General features: G+C 45.2%; 1 protein-coding gene across 8 annotated transcripts in view; it reads right to left on the reverse strand.

The window, feature by feature from the left end:
- LOC140395077 (uncharacterized) overlaps positions 1-14,475 on the reverse strand; it is a 659,825-nt gene that overhangs the window by 438,709 nt on the left and 206,641 nt on the right. For all 8 annotated transcript variants that reach the window (XM_072482474.1, XM_072482512.1, XM_072482492.1 and 5 more), the window contains 3 exons: positions 12,181-12,300; positions 10,672-10,791; positions 9,828-9,953 (listed from right to left, as the gene is read on the reverse strand). In XM_072482474.1, coding sequence (XP_072338575.1) covers positions 9,828-9,953; positions 10,672-10,791; positions 12,181-12,300 — 366 coding nt within the window. The remainder of the gene's footprint in view (positions 1-9,827; positions 9,954-10,671; positions 10,792-12,180; positions 12,301-14,475) is intronic.

Consider the following 14,475-nt stretch of genomic DNA (forward strand, 5'->3'; position numbering starts at 1 on the left):
GGCTCTGGATGTCTCAGCCTCATCAGATGGAGATCCTGCGAGACAATGGACATGTGATCAGTGAGAAAGAAGGATCATTTTGTCTGAAATGAACAACTCATTTGAGACAGCTCATCTAGGTGAAGGGGCAATGAATTCCCACCTTTTCATTTCAGGCCAGCCTCCCTGTCAGTGACTGCTCTCTCTTCAGACAACCCTACGATTTCCAGGGCTCATTCCTCATAGTGGGTGAAGACTTGGATCCCTAGTTCTCCATTCTCCCGTCTTGGCCCATACCTGCTAAATCTGGGGTATCTTCCCCTTTGGGGCAAAGAGACGGATTTCTGAGCCGCAGGCTTGATGGACCAGGGGTCTCTATAGTAGGTGGCATGAGTGGGCACCGTAACAGGACATGAAGAGGTTGTGCTTGTGGGTGCCATGGAGACCTGAGGAACAAGCACGAACGTCAGATGTTGGGAGGGTGCGAAGTGTCAGCCAGTGGTTTGTTGGGGAGAGAGGTGTTCGGAATTTGAGGGGTGGCAGGTGGAACTGATGCTAGGAGAAAGATGGTAATTTACCCTTGGAAGTCGGCGGATGTCGTTGGTTTTCTTCTGATATTGGACGCTGGTCGTCCTGGTCATGCTGTCCTCACTGGCAGCCGCTGCCACTGCCACACTAGGCCCAAAAAGCAGCTCGCCGTGGCGCAATATGGCTGTTGAAAGCCGGGAGACCTCACTCCAGGTCTCACAAGGCCTCGTGAAATTCAACGCAATCTCGCGAGGCATTGCAATGTGAATCCCGCCCCACAATGGGGTGAGCTCCAGAGGCCTCTGCGGCATCTGGCGCTGCCAGTCCTGGCACCTCGTCGTTGTCTGCACCACGGTGTCGATGCCCTCAGCGATGCTCCTCACTGACTGCTCCCCACCGCTGCAGAGCCTCAGCAATGCCCACCTGTGTCTGGTGCACGTCCCTCAGCAACTGGGACATAATGTGGTGGCGCTCAGCCAAGGTCGTCACAGACAGGGCCACGCCATTTTGGCAAATCTGCATATTAGAGCGAGGCAGTAAACCTCACTCTAATGTACAGATTCCCGAGACACCTGAGTCTTTGGGATTCAACTCCTTTGCCTCAGAGACCTCGGGCAAGTGAAGTTCAGCACTAATCCTGTGTGAAATGTTATCAAAATTGAATGTACGAAAGTCAAGGGAATGTGTAACTCTGATGGAAATGTACAGTCAGGAGAATTCAAAATGTCTGTAATGCTTATGATAGATTTTATGAATAAAGTATATTTTTGAAAAGAAAAGCTGTCCACGACCGAGTGTTGCAGACTGGCACATTCCAAGGTCCAGGTCTATGTGCTGAGGGACGCACTCAAGCTTGGGGCAGCTGCCGCCAAGGCGCAATGGGGAAAGACCACTGTGTAAGGTCTTACCAGCAAATGTACACCGAGGGGCGGGTAACAGTGTAAACCCCCCTCGGTCTGGGTCATTAACACTCCAATGCATAAAAGAAACATGACAATGTAAATGTTTAAGAAGGAATTGTAACGTAAAGAGTGATATGTGTGTAAGGTTATCAAAATTGAATGGAAGAAAGTCAAGGGAATGTGTAACTCTGATGGAAATGTACAGTCAAGACAATTTGAAATGTTCTGTAATGTTTATGATAGATTTTATGAATAAAGTATATGTAGTGAAAAAAAAACTAGTCCCCAAAAACGTGGACCAGACGGAACGGTACTTGTGGGGGTCTCCAAGGGGATTGAAGGCCCCAGCTGCATGCCCTTTGATGGTATCCTGGCACCCTGGCAGTGCCACCTGGGTGCCAGTCTGGCACTACCAAAGTGCCCAGGTATGATTGCCAGCTGGCATGGGGACTGCCAAGTTGGCACTGCCAAAGTGCCCAGGTGGCACTGCCAGATGACATGGGCATTTTTTTGAGCCTGTGTGATCAGGCTGGGTTGCCCAGTGTGGGGGATGCAGGGGGACTGGGGACCCTCCCATGTTGCGTTCGGGCTTGGGAGAAAGTCGGCATTGTTTGGGGGACCTCACTACAATGGGGAGCTTGCCACGGTACAAAGCGGGGCTATGTGCGGCCTCGGCCATGCATTCCCGTGTTCAGGCCCTTCATTCAACGTGAGTCGCATTGAACAGCCAGGGTTTCCTGGCACGGTGAGTGCCGGGAAACGCGCAGCTAAACATGCCCGCTAAGGGACTTTGTTCACTTTTGGGAGAATCATGTCCATTATCTTTTCCAGGTGCAGACCCACTGCCAAGTCACTCAACCACACCGTCGCTTTAGGTGGCTTTCAGTCCCACCACCGTAATAATATTCTATCTCCTGGCTATCAGGGAGGCAAAGGCCAACGCGTCGGCCTCTCTCCCCACCTGCACTCCCAGATTCTCCGAAACTCCACGGGCTCAGAGCCACCTTCACCTTCAGCACTTTCGACATAATTCCTGCAAAGGCCTCCCGAAACTCCTCCAACTTTGGGAATGCCCAAGACCTGTGGATATGATTTGTCGGTCCCCTTGAGCACCACCCGCATCGATCTTCTATTCCTGAAAAGAACCGACTCATCCTTGACACCATCATGCGCGCCCTGTGCACAACATTAAATTGGATGAGACTCAGTCTCACAGATGAAGAGGATGCGTTTATCCTCCATACAGCCTCACTTCATAGCCCCGCCTGTACAACTCCTCTTCCCATTTCCATTTCATTTCCTCCTTCGAAGACCGCCCTCTCTCCATCAACTCCCCATGTATGTCGAAGATCCTTCCCTCCCCAATCTAGTCCTTGGACAAACTTTTATCCTGCAGCGCCGGATCGGTAGCTTCAGAAACGTAACCAACTCCTTCCTAATGAAGTTCCTGACCTGCAAATATCGAAACCCATTCCCCCTCGGTAACTGGAACTCTTCCTCTTGCTCTCCCAACTCTGCAAACTCCCCCCCCCCCACCTCAGTGGTATAGTTTATACCAGTAGTGAGATTAGCAGGAGATGAGTGTAGTTAGATGTTATTGATCAGTTCTGTATTCTTAAGGACTAAGAGTCGAATCCCAGTTTTAGAAGTATAAATAAAATCATATCTTTGTTTCAGTAAAAGCTATTCTGTAGCCTTTGTGAACACTACGCCAACCATCCTGAAATACACAACACAAAGAATACCACATTAACGTTCTTTGATTCGACCAAAGAAACTAAGATCTCCACTGATGCCAGTCAGAATTGTTATGCGCCAGGGTTTAGAAACTCCAAAGTATGTTATGAAGTCCACCTGACCTACAACCTTTATGTTGAATTTGGCTAGGTGTGATTCATCAGTCTTCCCAGACACTTTAATCAAAACAAGCTTTATTCTAAGACTATAGTTAACATTTATATAACAATAATCATTTATTGTCACAAGTAGGCTTCAATGAAGTTATGAAAAGCCCCTAGTCGCCACATTCCGATGCCTGTTCGGGGAGGCCAGTACGGGAATTGAACCCACGCTGCTGGCATTGTTCTGCATTACAAGCCAGCTGTTTCGCCCACTAAACCAGCCCCAGTTATATAAACACACAGCAAAGATTTCTATCAATTGCAAACAAAAAGACACAACCCCAGCTACAGTAATCTATGTATAACACTTAATGAATTCCCCCTTAACTGTTCCAATTCAAAACAAAATCCACTAAACCAAAAAACCCTATTCAAGGGCATGGCCCAGCACAGTGTATTCTCACTTGAATGAAACTGGCTTTCCCTGAATATTTCTTTTAAGTTACCAAAGCAGATAGTCACAACCTGTTTACTTCTGGAACAGATATTTAAAATGAAAATAAAGAGAGACAGGCCAAAACACTTCTTTCTCCTTGTCTGTAGTCCACAGTAGTCAAAATGAAAATGAAATTAAAAACCTCACAGAGCTACAACCCAGCTCCACCCACACAATGACATCACTGAAGCCATGTGATGAGACAAAAACCTTTCTTAAAGGGACACTCCCATGACAGAATGGAATTGGAGCTGTGCTACTTCAGAAATCTGAGGACAATCTCTGGAAAACTATTGCATCGGCTTCAGGTGCAATGACTCCAAATTCCACTCCAATGTGTTTGGACTGCCTCATTCACAGTTGAAACGGATCAGCGTCCTTTAGTGAACATAATTAGAAAGGATCTAAATGACATGTCACCACGTCTACAAAGAATGCTGATGAAACTTTGTAGATATGACTTTACATTGTCATATACACCAGGCAAGGATCTTGTCTTGGCAGGTGCTCAGTCGCGTGCCACTGTCTTCACTGATGAGCCAACATCAGTGGTAATCTTAAATGTGGACGGTCAAGCTAAGTTTATAGCAGACATGCTACCAGTGTGTCGGATGCACAACTTCGCCTAATACGTGAAGAAACAACAAAAGATGGAATCCTTCAGTGCGTGATGAAACACTTGACGGAAGGATGGTCCAATGGAAGCTGCAATAGTTTCAGGAGCGTGAAAGATGACCTCACTGTCATCAATGGTTTTCCACTAAAACATGATAGAATTGTCGTTCCCTCATCCATGAGAAGACAAACTCTAGCTTGTATCCATGAAGGATACCCAGGGCATGGAAAAATGCAAAAGTCATGCACGGCAATCAGTCTATTGGCCAGGCAGAAATAAGGATGTGGAAAACTTTGTGCACTTTGTGTATGCCAGGTGCATCAGTCGTCGTAACAGAAAGAGACATTCACTTCCATTGAAACATCGCTATTCCATTGTCCAAAGTTGGAATGGACTTATTTTACTTTCGAGGTAAAGACTACCTGATCATAATCGACTCCTATTCAACTATTCAGAAGTAGTTACTCTAACAGATTTGACTGCTCAATCAGTCATTCGAGCCGCAAAATCCATTTTTGAAAGACATGAAATACCCCTGACAGTAATGATGGATAATTGTCCATGTTTTAGTTGTTGGGAGTAGTTTTCGTTTGCCAAATGCCACAACCTCCAAAACATCATGCCAAGTCCGTTATTCCCACAGTCAAATGGAAAAGCAGAGAAAGGTGTTGGAATCATCAGAAAGCTATTTCAAAAGGCATATGACGACCAGCAGGATTTTTCTTTGGCACTTTTGAGTTACTGGATCACACCTCTTGTATCAGGTTTATTGCCAACCCAGCTGTTGATGGGTAGAAAGCTGCATACGTCTCTTCCAGGTATAACTTTTCCAAATCTAGATGACCAGATGGTACACGAAAAGATGCTTCAACAGAAGAACAAACAAGGTTCATACTACAATTGAAATGTAATGGAACTAGTTCTACTTCTACCAGGAGATATTGTTTGCTTACAAAATCCGACTGGTGGATGGTCTGAAACAGCAAAAGTTCCGAGTGAAGTTGCACCACATTCATACGTTGTCCAAATGAAAGTAGGAGCAATGTATAGAAGAAATCGAAGATCGAAGATCTTTACTCAGAATCAAGAATGCAATTCATACTGCAGACCTACCTCCAGCACAACCGGACTCAATTTTTCATGATGTCAGATTTCCAAAAACATTCCTGTCTACCTTAACAGATGATCAGAAAAAGGACAGTTCTAATGCTCCACAGTGTGCATTAAGAAGATCACCAAGGATAAAAAAAGAAGCCTAATCGTCTGAACTTGTGAACTGTTACTCTGTATTTGTTAAATCATTCTCATTGATATATGACATTGTATTTACAGTATGCATATTCCCATACATGTATGTATGAAATGTTTGAAAAAGTTTTCAAACATATTCAAAGAAAGGGGCATATGACATTCTGTATAATGTCGAGCACATTAAGGGTTAATGTAATATTTTATCCAACCACCAGATGGAGCTGGGGAGCAGACCTATAAAAAGGAATACCTCTCCTCTGGGAGAAGGTAGGGGAAGGTTAGAGAGTGTAGAAGGAGAGCAGAAAACAAGTAGCGATAGTGTGTGTGAGATAGGTGTTAGTAAAGTGTAGATTGTAATTATAGTTTATAGTATTTATAGTATTGCTAGCTTTAGGAATAATGTTTGAAATGTATCAGAAGTGGTGGAATAGAATTTAACTTTGTTAATTTAACTTAGCTTTGTGGTCTTTGTGTACACTAGGTCCAGAATCCATCCTGAGTATTAGCAATACAAAGAACACAGGGCAGCTGTGTGGTGCGCACCAGAGGGTGTCCCAGGAGCCTCTTCACTAAAGTGCCCAACCGATGTGAGTGTCTCTGGGATGGTGGAGGGTATTGGAGATAGCTATGATGGGAAATCTGTGTCATCCCTGGTCTCGAGCTACAGGGTGTCCTGCATCTTGGGTGGAGGGCTGACATCCGAGCTGCTCTCTGTGTCGCTGCTCGACCCAGGGTGGGGGCTCCGGCTGTAGCACTGGCTGGGGATGGGGACACCAGATGGGTCTACCCCATCTCTGGTAGGTCCTGTAAGACACAAGACAAGACGCATGATTAGACCACGGGCCGGGATGGGAGAAGTGCAGGTGGTGGGGGTGAGGGTGCAGGTGGGATGAAGATGGTGTGGTGGTGAAGGTGGGCAGGAGGTGAGGGGGAAGGTGGTGTGTGGGTGAGGTGAGAGTGATGGTGGTGAGGATGAAGGTGATGTGGGGGTGGTGTTGAGGGGATGGGGTGGTTTAACCCATGTGTCACGGGAAGCACAACTCAGCAGGGTCCTCGCCCACGGCCGAACTCCACCCCGGCAACCTCCCTCTCCTCTGAGCCACCGACCATGTCTTGGGCCCTTGTGGGTGGGGGTGATGGCAGTAGGGTTACAGGTGTGTGGGATGGGGGCTGATGCCAGAGGCAGAGTGTTGCCTATTAACCCTAGCTGTCCTGAGGAGTCGTGCAATTTTTTCTGGCACTACTGGCCGGTCCGGATGGTATTGTTGGTGGCGCTTACAGCCCCTACCACCTGTGCCCAGCCAAGGCGGATGGTAGCGGCTGGCCGCCTCCTTCCTGGGCCAGGGTACAAGGTCATCTGCCTCTCCTCCACCGCGTCCAGGAGCTCTCCAGCTCGGCATTCGTGAATTTTTGTGCCACTCTCCTAGCAGCCATCTTGTTGGCTGGGATGGTGTGTGTGGGGAGAGTGAAGTGTGTATATGCAGCTGCAGCTGGTCAGCCTCCTGAGTGTCAATCGTGAAACAGGCGAACCCGCACTGGTACTCATTGGAATCGATTGTGTTCCATGTGGCGCCGGTGCCTGCCCCTTAACAGTAGCAGAATCGGTCCAGGTGCGGCGCCAGTTTTGCTGTTGTGGAACTCCACGGTTCCTATGCCGGCGTCAACACTTAGTCTCAGAAACAGCGAGTCCCATCCTTGGCCTGCTGCAATATTCCAGTGAAGCCCCGCGCAAGGTGGACGAACCTGAGCACCTGATCTTCCGATTTGGCACATTACAGCCTTCCGGACTTTACAGTGAGTTCAACAACTTCAGACTGTGAACTCTCTCTTCCACCTTAACCCATTTTCTTTATTTCTATCAATTTATTTTCATTTCTTCCATTGATCGTTTTCCCTTCACCATTGTTCCCCCTCCCCAATCCACTTGGGTCAACTGTTCCTAGTTGCCCTTTGACACTGCTCACCTTTGTTCTGCCATTCACACATTCTAATCTCTTTATGCGCCACTATCCGCACCCTTCTTAGCCTTAATCACCCCCATTTATATTCCTTTTGTCTTCTTTCCCCAACATCTTTGTCAATCTCCAACCATCACTGGCCCCCTATCCAACATCGCCCCCCCCCCCCCCCCACTGCAGTATAAATCTGGCTCTATTTCCAATTCTCTCCAGCTTTGACAAAGAGTCATCCAGACTCGAAACGTTAGCTCCCTTCTCTCTCCACAGATGCTGCCAGACCTGCTGAGATGGTCCAGTATTTCCTGCTTTTGAATTCTATTTACAAAGTCACTTCTTAAATTGACTTCACACAAAGAAACAGATCAATCAATTCCATTAATATCCCTTATTAATACTTTTCCCATCATAAAACTTTTCAAAACGCAAACTGTACCATCAGCCACCATCAATGATTGATCTGCCCCAGTATCTCTCAATGTTTTTTTGACTAGTAAGGGAACACTTCTCCCTTTGAAACAAAACATCCAGAACCTCTAACAGCCTGACTTCCTTCACCAGCACTCAAATTCATCTCTGAACTACCTTGAAGCATATCCCCCCTTTCTTGAAGATTCTAAGGGGACCCTTAGACCTCTGCTACAGCTTTAAAAACCATTAAAAACTATTCCTTTTTCTGGTGCTACATTTCCTGCTCTGCAATTGGTCTCTCATTTGGTTTCCAGTGTTGTGCGAGCAAATGTCCGACCTTGTTACAATGAAAGCACATAAACCTTTGAATTTCACCTCCACCCTCTGTCCCTTCCTTTCTGGTTTTGGGGGAAATTTCCTGACTATTCCTTTCTTATCCTTCTCTTCCTTGACTACCTGCTTTCCTTTCACCTTCCTACTTTGTACCCTTCTCAGGTTTATTAGGGTGACGGAACAAAGGTTTTGATCAATGGAACAGCTCATAATCATCCTAACTGGTTTTGCTCAGTGGGCTAGACAGCTGGTTAGGGATGCAGAATAAGGCCAGCAGTGCGGGTTTGATTCCCGTGCCAGCTGAAAATTCTGAATTCTCCCTTTGTGTACCCGAATGTGGTGGCTAGGGGCTTTTCACAGTAACTTCATTACAATGTTAATGTAAGCCTACTTGTGACAATAAAGGTTATTTATTTATTTTATTTAACTACGAAGGAAGTGAACCTTAAAATTCTCCTAAGAGAATTATTTCCCTAAGAGCTTTGTATGTTGTCTCTACCTTTAACGTTTGCACCCAATGGTCAAAATTACTTTGCTTTACCCTCTCAAACTCAATATGCTCTTATAACAATACAGTCATTGAAAGTTATTAACCTTGTTAAATACAGAAACACATAATTAAGATTACTGAGAGCTATACCTTATTTCTTATGTCCACAAATACAAATATAAATTACTTAAAACTACCTCAACTTTCTGACATTCTTCATTGATTCCACCAGTCCTTTAACTATTATACTTTTAAATGGTAATAAAATAATTTTGAGCTACCCTTATTTTACTGTTAAGTCATAGCTGTTGGTAAGTATCGGGCTGACCAAATCTCAGAGGGATACTGGAAATAGCTGCCAAAACAATTTTAGCATTTTGCATATTATGAGGAAGTTTTCTGAAATCAGGAGATGATGGGCGTGATTCAGTGGACAGAAATTAAAGTCCGCTGACGGGCGCATCTAGCGGAGTATCCAACAGCGCTTTGCTGGGGTTTTTGGCCTCAGGGTGTTTCTCTCCACCGAGGCTGTACTTAGTGATTTCCTGCTGGCGAGTTGAAGCTCTCCAGCAGGAAAGGCTGCTTATAGATCAGGGTGTCATTTTGACTGACAGCCCCAATCTTCCCCTTTCCCCTTTCAGGCCCCCTCCCCACACTTTGACCCCCTCCCTTCAGTGATGGGGTAAAAAACCTCCTGTCTGAACACTCGTGCCCTTTGTCGCTTTCCATAACTTCTTTAAATTTAATCATATTATGATAATTATTATGCAGAGGCTCTCCCACTAAAATCCACTCTATAATTGCCCTACTTAATTCCTTAGAATCACATCCAGCGACAGATAATTTTTAGGCTCTCTTCACCCTCTTTGGCCTTTACATTTTCAACACTCTATATTAGGATAATTGAAGTTTCCTACTATTACTACTCTATTATTTTAAGATTTCTCTGAAACTTGCCAAGGGATTTTCCCTTCAATCTCCTTCTCAATATTTTGGGTTTACAATAAGCAATGTTCTGTTATTACCTGATAACCTAAGAATGCCTTCATATCGAGTTCATCCATGTCTGAGTCACTTTCTGAACTAAACAGTGTTGTGACTGAAGCTGTGGTTGTTGCGTAAACTGGTTTATGATCACTTCCTGCTTGTTTCTATATTGAAAAACCAAAGAATATGATTATTTCTTACAACGCTACATATACGTTTCTATTAATTTGCTCTGTCATTTGGGCAGCACGGTAGCATTGTGGATAGCACAATTGCTTCACAGCTCCAGGGCCCAGGTACGATTCCGGCTTGGGTCACTGTCTGTGCGGAGTCTGCAAGTCCTCCCCGTGTGTGCGTGGGTTTCCTCCGGGTGCTCCGGTTTCCTCCCACAGTCCAAAGATGTGCAGGTTAGGTGGATTGGCCGTGATAAATTACCCTTAGTGTCCAAAATGGCCTTTAGTGTTGGGTGGGGTTGCTGGGTTGTGGGGATAGGGTGGAGGTGTTGACCTTGGGTAGGGTGCTCTTTCCAAGAGCCGGTGCAGACGCGATGGGCCAAATGGCCTCCTTCTGCACTGTATAATCTATGATAACCGCCACTGAATAAGGCAGACGAATGAGATCCTGGCCATATTCATGCATCATGACTATGAAGCCAAGATAGCTGCTGATCAAGGGCAAAGTAGTGTGAATGCTGTGGAAAGAAATAGACTTAAAGTTTTAGGCCAGTGATCCTTTAACATTGCTTGATGACCCAAGGCAGTAGATTGAGACATCCTGAATAAATCAAACTTCACCAGAAACCGGAGCACCTGGAGGAAACCCATGCAGACATGGGGAGAATGTGCAGACTCTGCACAGACAGTGACCTGAGAAGACAATTACCTGAGAAGTAAAGAATGATGTGGAAGGTTCTAAATTTTCATCCAGCTCATCCTCACTCTCTGGCTTTGCTGCCTTTAAAAGTGTTGTTGTTGATAACTCTTGACTGTTTAAAAATCGGTGCTATTGGAAAATAGAAAGATGTGAGTATTTTTAGATAAACTGCAAATATTATTTCTGTTCATCCCCATTCCCTCCCACAATGGCTGTGCATTCAACTCCCACTGATTTGATTTTGATTTGATTTGATTTACTGTCACATGTACAGTGAAAAGTATTTTTCTGCGGCCGAAGAAAGTACACAGTACGTACATAGTAGAGACAAGAATAATCAACAGAGTACATTGACAAATGGTACATCGACAAAACAGTGATTGGTTACAGTGCGGAACAAGGGGCAAATGAAGCAAAGCACATGAGCAAGAGCAGCATAGGGAGTCGCGAATATTGTTCTTACTGGGAACAGATCAGTCCAAGGGGGAGTTGTTGAGGAGTCTTGTAGCTGTGGGAAAGAAGCTGTTCCTATGTCTGGATGTGCGGGTCTTCAGACTTCAGTATCTTCTGCCTGATGGAAGGGTCTGTAAGAAGGCAATGCCTGGGTGGGAGGGTTCTCTGATAATGCTGTCTGCCTTCCTGAGGCAGTGGGAGGTGTAGACAGAATCAATGTGGGGGTGGCATGTTTGTATGATGCGTTGGGCTGAATTCACCACACTCTGCAGTTTCTTGTGCTCTTGGGCCGAGCAGTTGCCATATCAAGCTGTGATGCAGCCGGATAGGATGCTCTCTATTGCACATCTGTAGAAGTTTGTGAGAGTCGATGAAGATATGCCAGATTTCTTTAGCTTCCGCTGGAAGTAGAGATGTTGTTGGGCTTTCTTGGCTGTTGCATCAACGTGAGTGGACCAGGACAGACTGTTGGTGATGTTGACCCCCAGGAACTTAAAGCTATCGACTATCTCCACTTCGGAGCCATTGATGCAGACGGGAGTGTGTGTCATGCTGCACTTCCTGAAGTTCTTTCCTTGAAGTCAGTTCCTTGGTCTTTCCAACATTTAGAGAGAGGTTGTTTTCGGTACACCATGCAACCAAGTGATTTATCTGTAGTGAGTGAAACAACTACAGCGCCGGTTCAGGTACACTGAGGGAGAATTCAAAATGTACAAATCACCTAATAAGCATGTCTTTTGGGGCTTGTGGAAGGAAACCGAAGCACCCGGAGGAAACCCATGCACGGGGAGAACGTGCAGACTCTGCACAGACAGTGACCCAAGACAAGAATCGAACCCGGGTCCCTGGCACTGTGAAGCAGCAGTGCTAACTACTGTGCTACCATGCCCCCCAAATCATACCAGGGTACAAATAAACTCCAATGCACTGAATATGTACAAACTCGTTACACCCTGTCGCAACCTGCAACTTTTAACACACGTCACTGACCTCTTTCTGCCAGTTAGTCTCTTTGCAGTTGATTTCATCAGGCATTACCTGGATCTTGTGCCCATTTGTAATTACCTGAGAAGTAAAGAATGATGTGGAAGGTTCGACATTTTCATCTAGCTCATCCTCACTCTCTGGATTTGCTGACTTTAAAGGTGTTGTTGTTGATAACTCTTGACTGTATAAAAATCGGTGCTATTGGAAAATAGAAAGATGTGAGTATTTTTAGGAAAACTGTTCATTCCCATTCCCTCCCACAATGGCTGTGCATTCAACTCCCACTGTGTGGTAGTCACCACTGATGTATATATTAGGTGCTTTGTGGTAAGGCCCTGTACTACAGGTATGGGGGTAGGTCCCTGTCTGCTGGCTCCGCCCAGTAGGCGGAGTATAAATATGTGTGCTCCCCATACAGCAGCCATTTCGCCAGCTACTGTAGGAGGCCACACATCTTAGTGTAATAAAGCCTCGATTGCATCCAACTCTCGTCTTTGTGTAATTGATTGTGCATCACACTGTAGTGAGTGAAGCACTAAATCTGGGCTGACACACCAGCAGTGCAGAGCAGAGAGTGTGCTGCACAGGCACAGTTAGAGGTGTCGTCTTTCAGATGAGTTGCTAAACCACGGCAAAATCTACCCTCTCGTGGATAACATCGCACAAAGAGAATTATAATTAATTCCCTGTTTTGGGGGCTACCCCCGATCATGAACACTCCCTCAAAAATCATCCTCACATGAGTTCAAAACAGCCACTTCAATGTTGGCTCTGTTTTGCCCCCCCCGCCCCGCCAAAGGAAGGTGACTGTGAAGACCCGGGCTGGATTTTCCGGCACACCTGCCACAAGATTGCCACGGACGGGATGGGGACTGTGTAAAGGTGCATTGACCTTGAGCAGGAATTTCCGGGAATCCCGCCTAATTACCTCCTTCCTGAGAGCCTGTTAAATAATTATAGACTAGGTTGTAATTTCCTGGGAGGGGGAGGGGTCTCTCTCCCCAAAAAGGGATCTTTCCACTGTCAAAAAATGCGAGAGAGGTGGGTTCTTAAAACTGCTCACAGAACGATTACAAGCGACTTTATACCTGATGATGTACTTACAAGTTTATGAATTTTTAACATGTAACTTTAAAGCAGATAAGTACATTGCAACATTAATGACTATAACAGGTAGAGAAACCATTAAACAAGACTTTAAAAATTCAATGCTACAGCTAAAATTTTATGGAAATCCATCAAATGTTCAAAGTAGTGGTACAGTAATTCATGTCATGAATTTGTTTACCCGCACAAATGTATTTGTACAAGTAATCGTGGTGCTTTGCCCCCAAACTCACTCAACTATGGTTCAGCACATTAAAGTCTGACCTTTCCCATGGAGAATTCATGCACTGCACATGTGCAGAAAGTGTGCACTGTGTGTGTGCCGACTCTGCACATATTTACCGTTTATAGTTTTGCACTTCGCGAGAATTTGTGGCAACAGAAACCCCACAAACGACAGGGGGTTACTGTATGTCAAATACCCAAGTGCTTCAATTATCCAAGAAGTAGGACACAAACATCTTTCTGCTTGAGATATCTAGTCCCTTGACAACCAGATAAATTAGAGATTGTTTCTTGGGCCAATATGTTGTGGAACCAAGGGAGGAGGCTACTCTGGATTCAGTACTGTGCAATGAGAAGGGACTAATTGATGACCTCGCAGTTAAGGATCCTCTCGGGAACAGTGACCAAAGTATGCTAAAATTCAAAATTAGGTTTGGGGGCAAGAAAGTGGAGTCCCCCACTTGCGTCTGGAATTAAACAAAGGTAATTACATAGCCATGAGGACAGATTTGGCCTGATTAGAGTGGGCAGGAAGGCTAAAAGGGAGGACAGCTGATGAGCAGTGGCAGTTGTTCAAGGAGATACTCAGTTCCTCACAACTAAAATATATTCCAGAGAGGAAGAAAGACGGTAAGAGGGGTAAAAAACATTCATACTGAAGCAAGGTTAAGGAGAATATAAAGACAAAATCTAAGGTATACCATGTTGCTAAGGCCAGTGGCAGGCTGAAAGATTGGGAGATTTTCAAACGTAAACAAAGGGTTACTTAAAAAAGGAATAAAAAGAACTAATGTAAATTACAAAATATCAAAAAGGAGAGCAAATGCTTCTATAAGTACATAAAAGGGAAGAGAGTAGTAAAAGTGAATGTTGGCCCCTTGGAAGGTGAAACCAGAGAATTAATAGTGGGGAACACAGAAATGGCGGAGATGCTGGATCAATATTTTCCCTCCATTTTCACGGTGGAGGATACTAGTTCCATCTCTAGAGGAACGGGTAGTTCAGAGGTAATAGAAGGGGTGGAACATGGAATAACCAGCA

The sequence above is a fragment of the Scyliorhinus torazame genome, chromosome 2, assembly GCF_047496885.1.
Source record: "Scyliorhinus torazame isolate Kashiwa2021f chromosome 2, sScyTor2.1, whole genome shotgun sequence".
Lineage (NCBI taxonomy): Eukaryota > Metazoa > Chordata > Chondrichthyes > Carcharhiniformes > Scyliorhinidae > Scyliorhinus > Scyliorhinus torazame.